We start from the raw sequence: 21,674 nt of genomic DNA, 5'->3' as shown, positions 1-21,674 counted from the left end.
CCTCTGCAGATGACCACTCCTTGCTAATAGAGTGGCTGCTATATTGTCTATAAGGGTGATGAGGACACTGCAACTGAGAGCTGGAAAAGTTTCCTAGAAACACCTTTGAAAGAGATGGCTGTAGTGGAAGAAGTTTCTGGAAGGGACTGTGGTGGGAGCTCTGTTCCTTGGGAGAGCTGAAACTAGAGTGGGAAATACAAAATGAAACATCTGAGAGAAAAAATGCTGTGAAGTGTTAGGATGGGCATCTCTGTCTTGTAGTCTCTGAACGTCTGTTCCCCCACTGCTTGTACAGTGCTTTTTCTTGATCCATGTTTTCTCTCTCAGTGCTTTCCTATTTCCTCCCACCTGTCTTGCCAGAGATAATCTGCTTGCTTATTGCTTTCATCACCAATTAATTCTATTTCTGCCCACACAGATCCATCTCAGAGGGTCCTCAGGACTTGTTCTTACTATTCATACTGCTAATGCAATTAGGCCTAGGTGATGTTACCCCTCCCGATGATCTCTGACTGCTGCTTTAATAAATGAGCCTTAAATATTTTGGTGACTACAGCATCTTATCAATCTGGCTTCTATCTTCAAAGCTTGGCTTTGCAGTATGCCCCTAGATTTCATTTGGCAAGGGGAAAGCATGTGTTTTGTCACCAAGTGTTTTGCTTACAGCTCCAATGGGTGCATGCAAATCCTTGGATATGTATGTGGTGACTCCTAGTTCAGGGTTTGGAAATAATACTAGATGTTGTCCCTAGCCACAAAGCTTGGCATATACTGCAGCAATCTAAGCGTTCCCTCTGTCACTCCTAGTAAGAATAGGTACTCCTGGAGTACAGCAGTCCCAGATGCCCCTGTGAAGGAGACCCCCGCACCAGCAGCAGGATTTAAGCTGGATGTTGACCATATTACAAAGTCATTGTTAGGAGAGAGGAGGCACCATTGCTCTGAACTGCAGCTCTGAGAATAACTGGATCTGAGCTGGTTGGCTGAACTGAAAAAATCATGCCCCAAAAACCAAAATTAATTTCCTTCTGACTTCACAAAAGAATACAGTTGAAATTCAATATTAGGCTTTGGGTATTTTATTTAAAACTTTACTAACTCTTTTCTTGAACTGTGAGATTTTCAAAATAAATATTTTCAAAATAAAATGTTTAGTAGGAAAGGTAGAAACTTTTTGACTTGAAATCCTGAGCTTCATCTTCAGCTGTCAATTTTGATTTGGTTTACCAAATGATTTAAGCTGCTCCAACCCACATTTTTCAGCAGAACCCCCCCCGATATGCTTAGTGGCTCTTTGTGTGTGTGTGTGTGTGTGTTTGTGTCTGTATCCCACCTCTTTGTTCAGGAGGTGCTTCAACCCTGCCAAGACCCCTTCACTTAAGGCTGTGGATAGGGGCATTGAAGGTATCTCCTGACACTCCTTCAGTCCTGGCTTTGCTTTCAGCCTCAAGCACAGTGCAGGGTAGCTGGGTATGAAGATAGCTTCATGTTTTTAAATTGCATAAGCTTAAGCTAACACAGACAACAGACTAAGAGCATTTTATTGTAAAGCAGCAAAATTCAAACGGTCCCATCGGTACTGAGTTATGCAGCCCTTGTCCTGGGGTCTGATATTCTTTGCCAAATTGGGGAGCTCTCTGCTGAAGCCCAGCTTCCTTATTTAGGCTTTCTGCCTTCACCATGAGTTATTTCAGGGTCCAGGTTTGTAGTGATTTCTTTTTTTTTTTAGGAGCTTTATGTCCTTGCTGTGTTTTGTTTTCTCCCCTTAGACAAACATTGGTTCCATCTTGGCATCAGTAAATCCCTACAAACCCATCCCTGGTCTGTACAGTGTGGATGCCATAGACCTGTACAGAAGGCACCGCCTGGGTGAGCTGCCTCCCCATATCTTCGCCACTGCTAACGAGTGCTACTGCTGCTTGTGGAAGCGTCATGACAGCCAGTGTGTTCTGATAAGGTTAGAAATGGGAGAACCAGCTACTCCCTGATTCATTACATGCCTTGCTCCTGCTGCTCCATTTGCAATGACATCTTCCTAAATATCCACACCATCCTCCCTGCCCTTTGCCTAATCCCTGCTTGCCACAGTGGAGATGCCATGTATTTATCCCTGGAGATAATTATTCTGCTGTGGGTGGGATGATCATTAGCTCTGTCTGTCCCGGATTTGGGAATGTAATGTATATTTTTTCTTAACAGTGGAGAAAGTGGAGCTGGAAAGACTGAGAGCACCAAGTTGCTGCTGAAATTTCTGTCGGCCATGAGCCAAACCTCCCTTGGGGCCCCTGCATCAGAGAAGAGCACTCGCGTGGAAGAAGCCATCCTGGAAAGCAGGTACGGTCACCTCGTGGGCGTGTGGGGCAGCTGGGCCGTGGCCGGAGCCAGACCTGGGCAGTGAGGGTCACGCAGCTGAACCGTGCCATGTCAGGGAAATGCAGAGGTTGCGGTCTCACCGGGATGCCTCGTGCTGGCTGCTCTCCCAGCTGCCTGTGGATGCATTAGGTTTCTTTCCAATAGCAGTGTGGCGTGCACATGGCTGCTGCAGAATTAATGCTGTAGCCAAGGCTGGGATTTCTCCTTCCTTCAGTAACCCATCCCTCGTGCTTGCCTGGCTGCACCCTTGAGCTCACCCCCACATGGCTGCACTGTCCCTCTTCCCAACTCTACATCTTCCATGGCAGTAGCCGGAGGGGATGTGGTTAACATTCCTCCCTGGCTCTCCCAGGTCATCCCCATCTCCCATAGCTCTCGGTTGTGGCCGTGCTTGTGGTGAGTCTCGGTCATGCTCTGAATCCTGGTCTCCTCCTTCAGCCCTGCTCTCCCCCAGCCTCCATTTGTTTCAGGCCACCGGTGGTTCTTGCCCTCAGGGGTCCTCTGCGCTGCCTTACAGCTCTCTTGCTGCCCAGGAGGTGATTTGATGGTGAATTGTCCATGGGATCTGTGAGGGGCACAAGTGAGGAGGTTTGCTGGGGCCTGTGTTGGGAGGAGGCTCTGGGCTGGTCAGAGCTGGTCTCGGCTGGAGCTGGCGCTGCAATAACCACCACCTGCTGAAGCCTTGCCAAGGCGTCGAGCAGGCAGGGAGGTGTGCGGCGCCTGGATCAAATGTATCTGCGGAAGAAACTGGCAGCCGTGAGGGGATGGAGGCATGCTCTGTCAGGGATCCTTCATGCCAAAGGAGGTCCTGACACCCCTGAGGGACCGTGGCCCACACTAGGGCAGGGACACCCCTGAGGGATTGCGGCCCATGGGTGACCCACGCTGGAATGGGGGCACCAAGGAAAAAAGTGTCAGGAAAACCTGAAGAAGCAAAGTGCAGCTGAGGAAAACCAGAAAGAGGTGAAGAGCAGCAGCGAAAACAAGGAACCGAAGAGTGACAGAAAGAAGCAGTTGTGTGTGACCTCAGCCTCCTGTGCTGCCTTGTGGGGGGAGTTGCGAGGGACTGGTGGTAACCTGAGGTAAAAATGGAAGCTGAGGCTAAGAAAAGGAGGGCAATAGGTGTTTGACTTTCAGGTCAGCTTTGGGAAGAGGAAAGAAAGGTGTTTACTTAAGTGTCTGTTTTATTGTTTGTGTCCTCCTTTTTCTTAACACCTGAATTCTATTTAATAAATTAAATTAAACAAAGGTTTTCCAACACAAGACCATCTTGCCTGTGACTGGAGGACCTTGCTGGGCTCTTCAGTTCAGTACCGTCAAGGGCAAGGCTGCAAGTTGGTCCCAGTTTGAGCCTCTGATAGTTGCAGAAACCTGCAGAGGAGTAACTCAGATGTCTGCAACAGGATCTAGTTGTGTAATAAGCTGGAATCCTTTGAACCATCTGTGTAAAAGTGACTCTCATGCAAGTGGCATATTTCAGGGCCCAGAGAGTAGAGAGAAGGAATGTTTCCTGGAAGACGGTGACGCAAAGAAGTTATTAGTAACTGTGGTGAAAATAGCCTAAGCAGACATGCAGTGTCTAACGTGGCAGCTGCAAGAACATTGCAGTTTTTAGGATCTTTATAAGCAGAGCAGCGTTGAGCAGAAGGGTCGCTGCCTTTGGACCTGGTGCTCGAGAGACCTTTGTTGGATGATTTATCCTTTGCAGGTGTGCAGATTTTACCAGGGACATTGGCAAATTGGAGAAAGCTCTTAAGTACGATACAGTCATGACTGAAGATCTGCAAAATCTGCTTTAAGGCAAGCGGCTTAGAAGGCTCAAACCCACTTAGTGGTTAAGCAGTAACTTGACTGTGACCTAGAAAGCTTACGACGGTAGGTAGGTGATTCCTGAGTCTGCAAGATCCTACAGCAGTGAGGTGGAGTAAGAGCTCAAGACCTGTTTGTGTGCAACTCTAGTGCTACATGAGCTATTGCAATGCGAATGCAAGAGAATCTGGTTGTTCACCTTTTCCCTGAAGAAATTGAAAACCTGGACCAGAGCCAGAAGCTGCTGCCACTCCTAAAGTGTCTACCTCATATGTTTGCAGTTTAGCTTCACTTGCTCTGCCAGTGGCCCTCCTTGGGTTAGCTTATGGTGGGTTTCTATTCTTGCACCCCAGCATATAACCATGAATAATGCTGGATAAAGAATCCATTTCAGACAGCATTATAAACAAAGTGTTATGTCAGCTTTCTATCATTTCTTTATGTGTTGTAACATTCATGCTTGGTATATTTCTCAGCAATCAGGCTCTGAAAACTCCCTTGGCACAGTAAATTTTGGTCTATTTTCCTTGAAAATATCCATCAGTCCATTAAAAATTCTGCTAACTTTCCTCTCGGCTTTTTTTCTTGCTTGCTTCACTCTGAAGCTCCTTTCTGCATGTTGGGTGTCACTGCTGACAGCATAGCCACCTTTCCTGTCATTCATCTCTCTAATCTTTGAATCTTCTTTTTTGTCTTCAGCTATGCATCTGAATCCTGGAGCTGCATATACTGCAGTATTTCTAAAATCCGGGCTTTGCTTTCTGCTGCCCTGCTGAAACTGCCCATCATTTTGAGTCCTGCAACACACCCTGTCCACATGCAGCCAGCATCACCTTCCTGATGTGCCATTCCGCCTTGCACAGTTCACTGCTGCATCAAATGCCACGTTGTGACGCGCCCGCTGGTGCAGGCAGTTTGCTTGGCGCAGGCACCTGCCCTCATTCCTGGCTGTGTTAGCTCACCCACCCCTCTGCCTTGCAGCTGCCACTAGCCTCAGACACCCACGTGCCTGTTTCCTCCCGATCCCTGAAGGACTTCCGCACTCATGTGTGTGAGCTCATTGCCAGAATAAACTATAAAGATACTTCCTTGTGCTTTGCTTATCTAATTTAACGTGATTTAGAGCCATAAAGATTGGCTGGCTGGCTACTGCGCTCTCACTGCAACTGTGATGGTTGTATAACATAACTTTGTCCTCCCTTTTTCTGGTTGTCCCCGTTCATTTTTGTTGATTCATGGCATTGGTGTGCTCAGTGGGATATTCCTGTGCAATGTCCTTATTTCCATACTTGTTTCAGAGGCATGGGTCTTGGCAAATTCTCCAGGGCAAGGAACTTACCTCCTGATCTGTGCAGACAGGTTTCTGTGTCTGAGATTTCTGTGGTTGTAATGTATTATAACAGAGCAATTTAATTTCTATGCTTTTGTTTCTTTAAAAAGATATTTTCAAGAGATAAATAAGGAAAATACTACCTGAAGTTTCCTGAAGGTTGTTGGGCCTTTCTGCCAATCACAGCTCTCTCTTAGCCAACACTTGCAAGGGCTGAAGCTTTCAGCAAACTCCAGCAGTATCTGTAGTTGTGATTATTTGTAATGTTATAATTATTAACTTGTGAATAATCCTGTATCTGCTCCTGTCTCCAGAGGAACCGCCCAGTAGATCAAAAGAGATGTTTAAAAAGCCAGTATTTCTCAGGATAATGGTGGCAATAATTTTTGTTAAAAACTATGTATGTTTTAAAATTAAATGTGACTACATACAGGCTGTTCTTATAGCATCTCCATGACTCCTTACTTTGTCAGGCCTTCAGATTATTTTAGAATTGGCTAAACTGCAAAAATGAATATTTTAATCCTGGATCCATCATTTTTGAATGGTTTAGGCTGTTCACTTGTACTGTTGTTTGGAGCAAGAACGAAGTTCCATTTTAACTCACTATTTTCCATGTTGTGTGAACCTAATGAAGACAGGAATGTGACCAGGACACAAAATTCTTCATCACCTGTCTGAAGTTTGGTGATAGATTACTTTTTTTTTCAACATATTGTTTTCCTGAAGTGGATGATGTGGCTTAGAAAAAAGAATGAATTTTTCAAATCTATAGTGCGTGTATAGTGCCTCTACTTGGAAGCCATGTGGCTTGTATCAGCCTAAGCAAGATTTAAGTAACAAGGGCCTTTGTGATCCAGAATCAAATTTCAGTACCAAACAATTGATTTAGGACTATGTTTGTTTGTTAGTTTGAAAATGTTTGCCTGTAATTCTGAGCGATGACTTATACTGTCTTCTCTTTCGAAGACAGAAGTGGAAACAGAAGTACGTGGTTTAAAGCTACAGTGTTTGCTTTATTTATCTGATGCTTCTGAAAAAAATGCAAGCCCATTTGATGGAATGCTGCTGTGTTAAGCATGCAGCCTGGCTGGGTCTTGCCACCTTTCATTTCCTGAAGCCACATCGGTGGGGAATGCCCTCGACCAGCTGCCCATACTGATTGGGGACTGATTTAATTAATTCCAATCCCAAAGGATTAAATTTTTTCTAGCAGTGTGCTCTTGCTATCCTTTATTACCCTTGAGCTCTTCCTGCTTGTCCACTCTGTTGCTGTAACAAATTAATCTCACATGGCAGTGCACACTGTGCAAGTGGTGAAAGGCTGGACACATGCTTTGTTTTAATGGTACCTCATCACCTTCATAATGGTACACCCGTCATACCTTCATTGCCTTGTTTCTGCAGCCCCATTCTGGAGGCCTTTGGAAATGCCAAGACAGTTTATAACAACAACTCCAGCCGCTTTGGCAAGTTCATTCAGCTGCACTTCTCTCAACATGGACACATCCAGGGAGGCCGAGTAACTGATTGTATCCTTTTCTTCAGTAAACCAGAAATGGATGGAGTGAGTGAAGACGAGGAGGTGCTCAGAGAGGGTCAGGAAATCCCGCATCACACTTTCTCAAAGCCAGTTTATAACTGTGGGCAAATTTGCAACTTGAAGAGGGAAGAAGTGTTTGTTTTGTGGCTCTGCAGCACCTAACTCTGGAAACCTTTTGTCTAGGTACTAAATTAGGAAGGGACGTAGTTTGACTTTTCACTTTGGCAATCACAACACCTTGATACTTAAATCCCTAAAATTTGCTGCCTAGGAAGATCCCTCATGTTGACTGCATCCTGTTTTTCCCAGAAGTTTGTTCCCTCATGCTAGCTCTGCCAATGAATTAATGATTTAGAAAAAGTGAGACCAAGCTAAGAATCAATATATTCTGCACAATGTCTATATGCAGAGGAGACCAGGAATTTAGAGGGCCAGTTATAACTCTTGGATTTGGGTTGCCCATCTCCAGTGGGCCTTGGAACACAAATCACAGAGTATGTCAAGTTGGAAGGGACCTGTAAGGAACATCGAGTCGAACTCCCTGCTCCTCACAGGACTACCTAAAACTAAATCATATGACTGAGAGCGTCATCCAAACGCCTCTTGAACTTTGACAGGCTTGGTGCTGTGACCTCTTGCCTGGGGAGTCTGTTCCAGTGAAAACAAGGACAGGGAAGACTGGATATAATTGAATTATGTTGTGCTATAACCACTTTCTTCCCTGTATGCCCATGTACCCCTCTCCCAAAGGCTTTGATATACCTTTTATGTACATGAGGCAGCTAAAGCTGCCCTGGCTACAAAGCTGCTGACGACTTGCAAACCACACCAATTTCCAGTGGAGTAGCAGTCAGATGAATTTACTCTTGTTGTAAATAACAGGCTTAGATTGTTTAGTCTCTGTTCTTTGTTCCTTCAGTAGATTAAAGATAGGGGTCTCTTGCAGAAGCAATGAGAATTTATGCAAGACTTACTGTGTGCAATACAGACTTTCAGATTAGAGTGGCCTCTCTAATCTTTCTAGGTGTCCCTGGTGTGGCTCCTCCTTTGCTAGGTTACCTCACCATTGTGCAGGTTCTATGCTCTGTCTGATCCTGTCCTTTTAAATATCTCTTTTATACATAATACCTCCTTGGATAAGAAGTAGAGAGGAGGATCCAAGATGATTTTTGGGACTGCTCTTTGTCCACTTCCCAAAGTGTCAGTTATTTAATGATTTGTGCTTGTTACAAGTTTCATTCCAATGTGTCTAGAAGATTCTTTGATAGTCATCAGGAGATCTGTGCATATGACATTTGAATGTTTTCTCCTTAACATGCTATTCAGATTTACTGGAAAAGGTAGGTATCATCTCTACTGACTGACGGGTGAGACCTCTCACAGTGGGGCAGTGCCAGATCTCTTCCTGGATGCTGCTGCCTCTGTCACAACACATAGACATGAGCCCTTTAGGTGTTACTACTGCAACTGCCCCAACTGAGGAAGGGGACAGTGGAGGAACACTGTTTGTTCTATATCTATCGGAGCCTGTTCTCCTGTCTTTGATAAACTCTGTGCTTTATAGAGAGACTCCAAGAAAAAGGTATTTACAAAGGGGAAAGGGAGAGAGAACAAATACTTGGAAACTGAATTCTGTGGAGAGGAATATGGGCATACAACTCCAAATGCAGACATCTCTGTTCTGGTGTGGTTTACTTTGGACTCAGGAACTCACTGAGGAGTGGGGTCAGAACTGACAAGGTTTGGTTTGCCTGTGTGTGCACTCCGAGTACGGAGAAGTTGGTACACTCTCAGTTGCACATCCACACATGACAAGATCTTGATCTAGAGCTTATTTAGACAACACCATCACTAAACTGGAAGAAGCCTCTCTATGCATCAGCGCTGGAGATTTATTTACCTGCATCCTGGTCCTCTCTTTGCCTTTGCAATCACAAGTGTGATCTCTTCTACTCACTATTCCTGTATTCTTTGTTTCAGAACAGAGTGGTACACCAGAACCCTGGAGAGAGGAATTATCACATCTTTTATGCCCTGCTAGCTGGTGTGAGTGGGGAGCAGAAAGGTAATTTCATTTTCTGGGATACGGCTCTGTCCTCTTTCCAGTCCAGCATGTGAAGCAGGTGTAAGTAAGTTAGAGCATGGATATTTTATGTACTTGATATATTTTTCTGGAAGGCTATATGGTGATTTCATGGGAAACAGAAAGGGGAGTTGAGAGAAAGAGACTGAGGATGACAGAAATACTATATGAGGAAAGACACTTCAGGTATTCTGAGCTGGAAGGGAAGGTCTGTGCTGAAGTTGATTCAGATGCTGATGGGAGCTGTTCAAGGAGTTCAAAGGTTGGACTGACAGACATACCTTTACAAAAACCCTTCAATATAGGTAATAGGAGAGGTAAGAATGGGAATGACCAGTGATGTAGAGTCAGGACAAGAGTCAAAACATATCTAGTATCTGAACAAAGTGTTTATAGCTCTGTACCTTGGGAAGGGAGAGGTGGGTCTGAAAGAGGGCATGCAGAGAAAGCAGCAGCTGCAGGCTGTGAAAGAGTCCTCTTTGTAGTGCAGCACCCCCTTAACAACATTTGTGCGTACCTGCCCTGAGCACTTGCTGACAGGTCAGATAGGCGGGCAGGAACATGTTACAGTTGCAGCCTGGTTTTGAGGGACTGGAGAATTTCTTTATGCTTTTGTTCTGTGTGTGTCAGAGAAATCAGATGGAAGAGTTGGGCCTGACAGAGTGGAGTAGGGCTTCAGTTCTAGGGAGTTCTTACAGGAATGGCCATGTAGGTCAATTCAGAAATCCGTGTAAAGCAGAAGGGAAATAGTGAGGACCATGATTATCAGCAAGTACTTGGGGAAAGCATACGAACCAGATTATTTTCTTCAGCAGATCTCTGCTGTTCTTCCCCATCTCCCTTTCCAAGCTGGTGTCCCAGGCTGCTTCACTTCTCCCATCTTTAATGTTTTTCTGGTTCTTGATTATCCTTGCCTCTTTTCTCCATAGATCTTTTAGTTCTCCTCTATCCTTTTCAAAATGGGGGTTCAAACCTGCAGATAGTGTTTAAGATGTAGTTGTGCTATAGTTAAGTACAGAGGTCTGATTCTGGTTTTATGTTCTGTGTTCCTTCTTAAAACGGAAGGAACTGAACTGTGTTCAGTTTTTGGCTGCTGTTTAGCACTGAGATGATGTCTTCAAAAATCTTATTGTGACTCTCAGAACTCTCTCAAGTGGTGATACCTAATTTAGAGGTCATTACTGTATGTGTATAGTTAAGACTATTTTTCTCTACACTTTATAAGATTGAATTTCATCTTCTCTCCTGGGTTTTGTGTTTTTTTTTTTCTGAGTCAATTCAGTATTGAAATATTCTTCTGCGACTCTGCAGCTTGGGATTTGACTGCTCTAAATAATTTTGCATACCATTTGCAAGCTTTGTTACTGCACACCCTCCTCTTCCCCTTCCCCGGTGCATTCACTGCCTAGGTGCAGCTTTTGAGGGATATGGAATCTGTTCAGATGAACTTTCCCTATGGTAATAATACACACTGTTTTGGGGGACCAAGACGATAGAATGAAAAGGCTGACTGCTAAGCAAAATTGTCTTCCCTGCCTCCCTTTCCTCTGTTGCAGAGAGCCTCTCCCTGTCTGAGCCAGAGACTTATCGCTACTTAAACCAGTCTGGTTGTGTGACTGATGAGAACCTGAATGATGTAGAGATGTTCAGTAAGGTCATGGTGAGTCCTGTCCTAATTCCTCCTGAACTTCTGGGCACAATCTCATGGGCTAAACATGCTGCAGGGTCTAGATCTTACAGGCAGAATTTATTTGCCCTAAGCCAAAATCTGGTGTTCAACAAGCCTGAAACTTAGCTCTGTTTATGGTAAAAACAAGGCTCAAAGAGTGTTTTTAGTGTACAGAAATGGAGGAATTTGGGAAACAGTCAAGGTTGAATAATAATATGGAATGATGACAGAGACTTTGGGGAGCATGAACCCCACCCCCTACCCCATAGTGGTTCCTGAAAGCCCTCTAGATGGCCCAATGCAGGAAACCTCACGCTAACCATTAGAAGGGGAACAGTTTGGTATGAAGGCAGTGTTCTCCAGAAATGGTCTGGTGAAGTTGTATCACCTGTGAAAACAGCATATTCTGAAATACCACACAGATTTCTATAGACATCTGTAACTTTACCAGAGGTTATGGGTTTAGCAGGATGAATATGCAGTTCATGTTCTGTTTGATAAGTGGTTATTGGCCTGAGGGTTTTAATGGTGTAGGTGAAACTTGGTAAGCAAGGTGAGAGGAGTCAGCTTAGGATTTCAGTAGCTCCTGCTAAGGTGTGATCTGAGGGAAGGAAATGTCTCCTGTACAGTAGAGGTTTCAATGGTGACATGGCATTTATACTTCAGCTGAGGAGATGCCTGGAGGAAAAAAGGGAACTAGAACCCTGGAGTACCTTACCGACAGAGTGAATGCATGAAAACTAGGTCCTGCCTCTCAAAGTCAATTTATACCAGAAGAACCCTGGCTCACATGCATGCAGTAAGACAGAGGGAATGTGCCATACTTCCTCATTATCTGGTAACCTGTTTCTGACCTTCTAGCGGTTAATGCTGAAATGCTGGCTTTAAATTTTGCTGCATAGATCTACTGTTCTAAGTTAGAGTAAATTAAGGGGGTTACATGGATCAGGGTAAATTATATTTATGGGTCTGTCCTTCAGGGAAGACAATAAGGCAGAATGTAGCAGCAGTCCAGTGATATCTGTAACCTGTAGTGTCAGTGTTCAGGGAAGGATTTCCTCACACAGGCAATGTTCTTCCTGTAACAGACAGGCAAGGGCAGCAGCAAAGTCCAAGTTGATGATCGGGCAGATGCCCACCTGCCTTAGATAGGGATAGGGTAAATGAAGGAGAGAATGGGAGACAGTGAAGGTCGTTGACAAGATGTATAGCTGAGAGAGGGGCTGTGCCATCCTCTTTCGCTTTGAGTCACAATGACTGTAATTCTGAGTTTTACATCTTGTATGAGCTGGGCATGAATGTGGCAGTTGCATTGTACTGCAGCTGCACAGTACAGTTACGTACAGCCAACATTAGCTGTATGGTTTTGTACAGACTGCCATGAAAGTGGTGGACTTCAGCACTGAAGAAATCAGAGACATCTTCAAACTTCTTTCTGGAACACTTCATTTGGGAAACGTTGAATTCATGACAGCTGGTGGGGCCCAGATTACAACAAAAGCAGGTAAGTAGGACCCTAGCAACTTGGTAGACCATGCAAAGCCCCATAAGACCACCAGTGAAGCTTACTCCATCATCCTTTCTCTCTCTGCTATACTGGTCTGCAGTGCCTTTGCCAGCAAGTTCCCTGAAGTTTAACCCTGCAAAAGCATTGCTACAGGATGTGTGGCTCCAGAGCACCAGTATAATTCAGTTGGGTTGTGGCCCTGTGATCCATTTGTCTTCCTGGATACTCTCAGACTGAGTCCAGAGTCTCACAGTTTCTCTTTTGCATTGAAAGAGCAGGAAGAAATAGGAACAGGAGGGTATTTGAGATAAAAGTAGTCTGTTAGAGACTTTCCCACATCTTCCTTTGAAGCGTCTGCTAGTGTGCACTCTGTTACAGGTGAATCCCTAAACAGACAGATGCAAATATTGTGAGTGCTTCAAGTCTTAAGTTAATTGCCTCTCTTTTTGAACATCTAGGTTTAGCAATCTCATGCTCAGACTGCACTATTGTGCCTTTAGGAAAACATATCTTCTCATTCAATAAATATTTTGTTGGTGCTGAGCTTTACACAGTGTTTTGCTCTTCCTGTTGTCAGCAGAAAGGCTGTCTGACTGGGGCCCATAATAGGTGCTCACCCTGCCACAGAATGGATATGTGAATGTACAGCTTTGGGTATGCCAAAGAGAGTTAAGAGGAGTGTGTTTTGTGCTGGGGCTTAGTCACGTGCCTTGTAGGAGTCCCTGGGGTCCGTGCAGGAGAAAAACGTGTCCTCCTCTGTTATTAGTGCTGAACATTGCCAGTGACCTCCTGGGCTTAGACTCCTTTCAGCTTTCTGAAGTACTGACACAGAGGTCCATGATTCTGCGTGGGGAAGAGATCAGCTCCCCTCTCACTGTGGAGCAGGTAAGTGTCCTAGTGTATGCTACTGCTTCTGCTACTTCTGCATTTCTAGGCCCTCTGTCTCCCTCTGGTTTCATCCATTCGACTGTAGGGTTCCCTGTTACACCCCTAGGCGCTCTGCTGTATCCTCAAATATTTTTCCCTTATTGGTAGTTCAGGACACAGTATTGACTTTGCTTTTTAGGCTTTACAGAGGAGTTCACTTGCAAATGGCAATGCACAATACTGATTTTAAGTCACCTTCGCTTACCAGGGATTGATCATTCTTGTGTCATGCAGAATATACATCAGATGCTTTGTGGTAATTGCATGTGTGCATGCTTCTACCTTGCAGAACTCCCAGGTTATGCTGCATTTATTGGAAGATAAATCTTGCACACAGTTACCACCAAACATCTGGTAGATGGTGGGTTGTAACCCCACAGTAGCTTCTTAGTGTATCCATAGAACCACAAAGGAGGACCAAATAAACTGATACGTAGTTCTCGTGTTCTGAACCTGTACTGTGTACTGGAGCCAGTCCTGCTTATCTATTACATTTCTCTGTGGTTCATTACAGTGTTGTGCCTACTAACTTTGACTTGTGGTGTTGCTGATCACTTGAGGGCACTCTTGGTGTTTTAGGTCCATGCACAGATAACTAAAAAATCTTCTGTCATTAATAAAATCCAAGACGCTGGGAAACAAAGAATAAGGTTACTAGGATGAAAGAAGCATCATGTTATAGGAAAATGAACATCCATAATGGATATCTTGTGCTCACACAGACCGCAGAGGGTTTATCAGTCCAACCTCTACATTAGCAGAGAAACTGGTTACTAGGCTCTCTCTGGTGGATGTCTAACTTTCCTTCAGATTTCCCATGGAAGGAATTTCACAGCCTCTGTAAGTATCCTGCTCTAGCTGCAGTGGAGTCTAGAGCTGAAAAGTTTTCCTCATACTTAGATTACCTCTGACACCCCAAGCTGTCCACCTTATAAGCTTCTGCTTCTGTGAAGTTTTTCATGTGGTGTTCTCTTTTCTAAGCTAAACAATCCAGTTCCTTCAATGTTGCCTTGTAAGTAATTTTCTAAATCTCTTCTTCTTCTTCTATCTCTATTTTCCCACATCTTTCAAGAAGTGGAGTGCTCCTGACTGAATGCCAATTTCAAGCTGAAGTCTCAGCAGTGTTCATTAGAATGGAGTAATCACTTCTTTTCTTGCTGCGAACACACCTGCTAATATATCGCAAACTAAGCTTTGCTTTTGAGAAATGGTATATTTTTTTCATAGTCTATGACCTTTCTTTGCAATGAAATTGTGTGAAAATTGTTTTTCAGCCTATATAGTCTGTGGTAGATATCCTCGATGTCCAGTACCATAGTTTTTCTTCTCAGTTGTCTGTCCTACATAAGCCACATCGTTCTATATCAGTGCACAAGGGTGGATAACAAATAATGCCAGAGACGCTCCATGCAGTCCAGAGCAACAGTGCGCAGCTGTAGGATTTACAAGAGTCTCCCTGGACAGAGCTTTCCCTGATAGTATAGCTATTCCTGACATTTGTGCATGTTGGACCCCATGCTTCCTGCGTGCAGCCCAGTGAAGTACTGGGACTGCTAGAAAATTGTTATAGCAAGCTACTACTAGGCTGTCTTCACTAGGTGAGCCTGTACGCTGAACACTGGGCCTGTAAATACTGTTCCTGCTTAAGCCCTGGTGTATTGTGCCCACCTATTCCCGTGTGTTGTTGCAGGAATGCATTGGTAGAGCTGCCAGGGATTTCTCATTATGTAATGGGCTCGTTACCCATCTGAGCTTTGACATTTCAGTGGGATGAATGGATGAACTGGCCTGAAGGCGGGCAAAGCTGGGAGGATGAAAGGAGCCTTTGAGAACGTCATTTGAGCCATATTGTGGGGAAAGTGGCTTTGCTTACAGCTGGATGGGGAGGTCCTGTTCCTGGAAAATGAGTCCAGCCAGAGACAATACAGAGGCATGGCCTCAAGGGCATTCTCAGTCCCAAGTAGTAAGACAGACTATCTGACAGAGAGAAGAAATACCCAGAAAAGCCATGTGTGCCCATGCTTTGAAATGTTCTCTTCTGTGGAGAACTTGCTGTGTGTTCTCAGCTTTGGGCTGCTGGAGAGGAGATGCTACCCAGGAAGAGAAAGGAAAAGAAAAACAGTGAGACTGGGTGAAAAGGAAGATGTTGCAGGCTGGGCCTCTGCAGCTTGATGAGACGGGAGGATTCAGAGGCAGTTAGTCTGGGCCATTAGCAAAGCAGAACAGAAGAGGTCATGTTATTCAGGCCTGCAAAACTGAAGAGCATGAGGGTGTATTTAGAAGATCTCTGTCATTGCTGATCAAACCTACTGAAGGAATTACCCTGGTGTCATAAATGACACAGAGTAAACAGCCTGTAATTCACGTAGATACTGTGATTTATTTATGAAAGGACAAGATTATAGCTTTTACCCTACTTGATTATTTCACATACTTGCTCACTCATCCCTCAGCATTACGTTCATTAGATGTCAACTTCTTTTCCCAATTGGGAGATTGCTGCTTGTCCAGGAGGGTCGAACAGAAAGTTGTGTTGATTTGTGTTGTGTAGCTCCTTGCAATTACTGGTCTTGGGAACTACCAGCCAAGGTCCTTGGGCATACCCTGGCATTTGTCTCCACCTGTCTCTGATCTCCAGGATTTTTCCCCATTTCCACCGTCTTTCTTTCAGTCAAGATCTTTGCCATCTTCTTTCCTGGCCCCTTTTTCTACTCTCTAGGATCACATCCACTTTTTGGGATCCCTTACTTTGGCCTCCTCTTTTTCCAGAACCCTAAGCCCTGGTTTCCCAGTCTAAATAGTGTATGTGCAGAAGGATAGCATGTGATCAGCCTCTTAATTTGTGGTTCTGTCTCATGTCTCTTTCTTAATTGGAGGATTTGGAGCATGCCACTTTTGTTTAGTCCAAGTGTTAGCATAATTTGCAACTAGCCCACTCCTGTTACAGCTAGCAAGTAGCAGGCTTTTGCTTGACTTTCAAAAGTTCAATTTTAGACACCCAGTTATCTACTGCCTGTTAGTGATTACAATTTAAGTCATTTTTTCCACCTATGACATTTGGTTATGATCACTGCATGGGATGTTGGGTCAGCTCCAGGAAGATCTCTCAATCTGTGCTCTTCTGGGGCATGTGTCCTGGCTGTTGGCTGGCCTGCCTGGCTTCCAGTAACATGATGCAGTTTGCAGGAAGGTTTTGAAGAGTGGATTTTTGAGGTAACTTGGTGACAGAATACTGTATTAAATCCTGCCCTACCAGTTTTTGAAAAACTGAGTGGACACCCATTTGACAGCTGTACTAGGAGTACTGAACTGAGATAACTTGCTGGTCACTGCAAATGTTGGCTCAGGTGATGTAAATGACTGCTGGAGGCTTAGTCATGAGGTATTTTGCCACCTTCCCTGCCCCAACACTTGTTCCAAAAGATGTCAGTGATTTTGCTACTTCCTTCAGCCTCTCCAGATCAGTTACCTAAAGGTCATACACCATACATCTGTGTGTTGCTGGGTTATTTGCAAACTTGAATGTTGACTATACATATAAATACTGCACCATACACAACCAATAGAGGATGAGACATCTGAAGAGGAGTGGAGGAACCCAAGGTCCTATAGAGATTTTTGGTGCCCCTTACGCCGCCTTTTCTCCCTGTGACTCATTTTTTCTCTATATATTTACAGGCAGCTGACTCCAGGGATTCCCTCTCTATGGCGCTCTATTCCCAGTGTTTTTCATGGCTCATTAGTAAGATTAATACGAAGATCAAGGGCAAGGAAAACTTTAAGTCTGTGGGCATCCTGGATATCTTCGGCTTTGAGAACTTTCAGGTCAGGATTTTGTCTTTGCAGGGTGGGTTGGTTTTGGAGACATCACTGCATATAGGAAGGATTTTGGGTTGGGTTGTATCCTGTTTAGATTAGCATAGGGTATTCTGAGATTTCTTCACTGCCCCTGGAAAGCAGCAAGATATATTTAGCTGCCCATTTCTGCCACCTGTATTCATGTAGGCTGATGTTCAAGGTCTGGTTTGTGACACAGATCCTAAACAGATGTGCTATGATAGGTAATACTGAATTTTTGACTTGTGTACAAATGTCCAACCTCTACATGCATGTTGTTTGTTTGTATCTGTTTTGCCTTGTGTTGAGAATCCTGTGTGTAGTGCTTCTGATTGCAGCTGATGAGGGATGTATGTTGAACAACCATACAGCGGTGACCGCAGAGGTATTTCACAGAACAGAACACCCAGGGACCTAACGCTCAGTGAATTATCTTTCTTTCTTCCAAGAAGAGAAATGTGATTGTCTTTAGCATCCTTTACTGCTATTTGGGCCTAGTGAATTAACTTTGCATAAGCTACAAGAGCTGTTCACCTAGTGGGACCGCCCTGCACTCTCCTCCTCATGTCCATCTGACACTCCTTGCCTCTATGCTCTCTGGCTTTATTCCAGGCCTGGCACCTTCCCCATTGCTGATAGAGATTCTTTTAGGGCCCAGGGACAAGAATGTTAAGTTTTATTACCTTTGTTTCTTCTTACAGGTGAATCGTTTTGAGCAGTTTAATATTAACTATGCAAATGAGAAACTTCAGGAATATTTCAACAAACACATCTTCTCCTTGGAGCAGCTGGAGTACAACAGGTGACAAATGGAGGGAGTGGGGCCCCTATTGCTTTCACGAGTGGTAGAATGGGGGACATCATCCCTCCTTTGTGCTGTCCAGTCCCTACCACTAAGGCAGGAGAGGCAGCTGGGTCTTAGTGCAACCATGACTGTGGATGTGTCTCTGTCTGTATGCTCTGCCAGCATAGGTCCCTTGTTTCCAAGCAAAAGCTTTCTCCCTTGTATTTAGAAAGTCCAGACTCCCTTCTATGTCTCAGCTGAGTGGGAAGATCTTGGGCTTTAACCCATTAGAACACGTGGTCACTGGCCTTATTACTGACTTCAGTAATGATTTACCTATGGTAGCGGTGGTATTATGCAGGTAGAATCTTGGTGTGCAAAAAATAAAGTCACTAAAGATAGATGGTTAGATATCTGACAGCTCTTTCTGTCCTAGAGATTCCTATGCTGTGAAAAGGGCACTTTTCATCAGCAAGGAGATTTAAACTAGGCTGTTTCCTGAGCTTAAAGAGCATGGGGCTTTCTGCACCACTGTTTCTCTTCTGTGGGCTTCATATTGGGTTGTGTTTTGTGAAGTACCTGGGATGTTCTAGAGTATTTCTGCTTCTAGAAAATGCTGCTAGACAAACGCTTCAGTTCTTGCTCTGAAACAGAAGCCTTTATGTTTGTGAATGAAGCAATTGAATAGGGTCAGTGAGGGCAAATGAGAACAGCCTTGTAAAGAGAGACAGTTGAATAGGCAATTCATGAAATTCTAAAGATTACAAAACTGCAAAGCTATTTATGCACTGACTTCTCAGGCCAATTCTACCATTGCAGGAAGCTTGTGTTAAGAATGCTATCATCGTGACAAAAGATTTTTTCCTGATGATTACACAGGGTTTTAAATTCTGTGGCTGAACTTTGGAAAGAATGAGAGAATTTTATTATTGACTACTCATCAAGTTATTCTAGGGTGATGTGCTTAAAGCTCATCTTTCACAGTATCAGCTCTGCTTCCTCAGGTTTAGTAAGTAGCTCCATGTATTTCATCATTTGATTAGACAAGAGGTCTGTGGCACTAGAGACGACTTGATTAATTTGTGATTTGATTTGTTTCAGAAAACTCTGCTCCCTTCAATTCTGGAAGGTCATCTTGCTCTTAGAAAGAATCCAAGAGGTCTTTTTATAAAAACATGGCCTCTCTGACACCCATTGTTGCAAAAATCTGAAACACTGTGAACTGATATTTTTTGTCCCTAAGTGGATAAGATACTCCATTCCCTGTGGGGGATAGATAGTTCTTTGCATTCTTTAGAAATTACTCTAGTTTCTTGCTTCCAGCTGTTGCCCATAGGTTTCTGAATGCTTTGAACCTGAAAATATGAAGCCTAGGCTGAAGGGTTTGTAGACAATGGCTTCACTATCTTAAAAATGTTAGCCTTCGCCTGAAAGGTGTCTATCAGAACGTCAGTATGTAGCTTCACACAGTCTTCCATGGATTCCTGAGCAAGAGTTATTCCCAGGCTTCTCTGAATTCTGAAAACAGAAACAGCCTGTATTATGGGAGTGTAAGAAGGTGGTAAGAGAGAAGAAAACACACTCAGCACACAAGTACAGAATTTCATGGATGATTTTCAGAGCATGCTTATTGCACTGCTCTACCTACATCAGCTCCCATTCTGAAAGATGTAGGGCCACCCTATAGGTCTTCTGCCTGTCAGGCCAAAGCTTGTCTGTGTCATCCTCTTCAAAACTCTCCCTGAGAAGTTGCTCCTGTCTCTTCTTCTGGTGGAACTATGAATTGTGGTTTAGTCTTCTGGCAGATGTGCGTCAGGCTTGCTTTCCAGATTGGTGGGTCAGCAGCTGACTCTTGAAGCTGTGTAGCAAACTGTCCACCATCACCACCAGTTGGGCTGAGAGCAACTGAGACCAACTACAATTTCTAGTGCTTGGTGTGGAATTTGCTCAATGACTACAAGATGAGCATTGGTCTAAATGACTGGATACGTAAGAAAGGCTGTCTCCTGCTTTCTTCTCCTTGTGTTAGCAGTACATTGTGTGTCCAATTCTTTTTCCTCAGCCATGGAAGCCTAATTCCTGCAAATTGTCTTGAGTCCTGGGACAGCTGCCACGCTCAGCTACTTCTTTTCTCTTGCACCTCAAGGCATTGCATCTTGTATTTCACATCTTTGTTCTGTTTGTTCTTGATGTCAGGGAAGGGATAAACTGGGAGGCCATTGACTGGATGGATAATGCAGAGTGCCTGGACCTTATTGAGAAGGTGAGCAGTTATTTGTGACAGTTTCCAGAGATCACAGTGGGGACTGCTGATTGACTATACACCTTCCCTGGGGTTTCCTGGTTTTAAAAACAGGTATTTGCTTAGATCCTTTTCCTATCATGACCTGGCGAAAGTACGAGCTGTTCTAGCCATAGTCCCAGTTCAAGAAAGCAGATCTCTGCTCATTGTTGAGACTAAGCTTAGGGAGGGTGTCACTGTTTTAGATAGGGAGCTGTGTTTAAGTAAAACCTTAATGTGAATTTTTTAAAAATAATATCCACTTATGTTCTGTTTGCTGAATGTGTTGACTGGCCAGAATTCTGCTTTCAGCTTGAGCTTTGCTGGGTATAACTCAGGGGTTACTGCTCAGTGCTGTGTCCAGATCTCCAGTTCTTGGCTTGGTGCTGTGTAGTTAGAGCTTTTGCTGACTGTAAAAGCCCATCTCTTGTTTGGCTGTAGAAACTGGGTCTACTGGCTTTGGTAAACGAAGAGAGTCGATTCCCCAAAGGCACAGACAACACCCTTCTGGAAAAACTTCACAGCCAGCATATGGTAAGTAAGAAAATAACCTGGCAGGCAAATGATCAGTATGTTAGTCCCATCAGCATTTCAAAACTGAAAGTGAAGGTTTTGTTGATGTAAAATATGTGCTTTGTGCAGGCAATTTGAAATGCCTTAGGCCTGAACCTGCGAATGTTTAATAAGGCTGCACTGAACAAAAGTAGTATGTGAATAAACCTGAAAACGGTCTCTTGTGCACATAGAGAGAGGGAGTGTGCAAACCATTCCACAGTCTGTGGGTAGAAGAGATTGGAATTTGTAGCATGGGATGGAGGTCAGGTTCTGCTGGCCTGTGATGGGACATGAGGCAGCACCTCAGGCACAGGATGCGCTGCACAGTGTGCATGGGTTTCTCCTGCCAGCTGACTCACAGGAGTCTGCTCCAGAGCACGTCAGATCTGTCTCCTGGGGATGTCTTTTGCCTCATGACTTTTAATGGAAGCTCTCTTACTGTTCCTAATTAATTAAACTCTTTCCTCCTCTTTCTTGTATTCTGGACACAGGAGTAGAAGGGCTTTTTCATGCAGGTCAGAAAGTTATCCTGGGGACACAGAAACCACAGTAAGATCACTGTAGCAATCTCTTACCCTGCCTCTGGCACTAAACCAAAGCAAATTAAACCCTGTAGTGTGGACTTCCAGAATAATTTACTACTTTATTAAGAACATTGTCATGTTTCCTAGTCCTCTAATTCAGGCTTCATCCAAGCCTGAAAACATACAAATTTTTATCCTTTATCTGACCTTTTTTTTTTTCCAATTGGCATAGATGAAGATATTCTCATATTTCATATTTGCATCTAACCCTGCCAGTAATACTCATGACTACAAATTTGGTATGATAGCAATGACTTCTGATTGGCTACTTACACGTAGTTTTGCGGAAATATTTCCTTTCTTTAGGCTTAAATTTATCCATTCAATTTAGCCCGCTGTGGCTCTCCCTTGTATTACAGGACAAGGTGTATGAGAATGCCTGATTTACTTTT

At 44.0% G+C, this 21,674-nt stretch overlaps 1 protein-coding gene across 2 annotated transcripts in view; it reads left to right on the top strand.

Moving 5' to 3' along the window:
- LOC308068461 (unconventional myosin-X-like) overlaps nt 1–21,674 on the top strand; it is a 93,684-nt gene that overhangs the window by 21,773 nt on the left and 50,237 nt on the right. Inside the window, exons 4-15 of one of the 2 annotated variants that reach the window (XM_080399133.1) lie at nt 1,770–1,957; nt 2,200–2,334; nt 6,920–7,044; nt 8,382–8,395; nt 9,036–9,120; nt 10,695–10,798; nt 12,182–12,311; nt 13,081–13,199; nt 16,920–17,066; nt 17,780–17,880; nt 20,059–20,125; nt 20,585–20,677. In XM_080399133.1, coding sequence (XP_080255259.1) covers nt 1,770–1,957; nt 2,200–2,334; nt 6,920–7,044; nt 8,382–8,395; nt 9,036–9,120; nt 10,695–10,798; nt 12,182–12,311; nt 13,081–13,199; nt 16,920–17,066; nt 17,780–17,880; nt 20,059–20,125; nt 20,585–20,677 — 1,308 coding nt within the window. The remainder of the gene's footprint in view (nt 1–1,769; nt 1,958–2,199; nt 2,335–6,919; nt 7,045–8,381; nt 8,396–9,035; nt 9,121–10,694; nt 10,799–12,181; nt 12,312–13,080; nt 13,200–16,919; nt 17,067–17,779; nt 17,881–20,058; nt 20,126–20,584; nt 20,678–21,674) is intronic. The other variant, XM_080399134.1, reaches the window with a different exon arrangement.

The sequence above is a fragment of the Falco punctatus genome (genome assembly GCF_963210335.1).
Source record: "Falco punctatus genome assembly, chromosome: 8".
Classification (NCBI taxonomy): Eukaryota; Metazoa; Chordata; class Aves; order Falconiformes; family Falconidae; genus Falco; species Falco punctatus.
The sequence above is the reverse complement of the archived record's forward strand: the minus strand, read 5'-3'. Positions and strand labels throughout refer to the sequence as shown.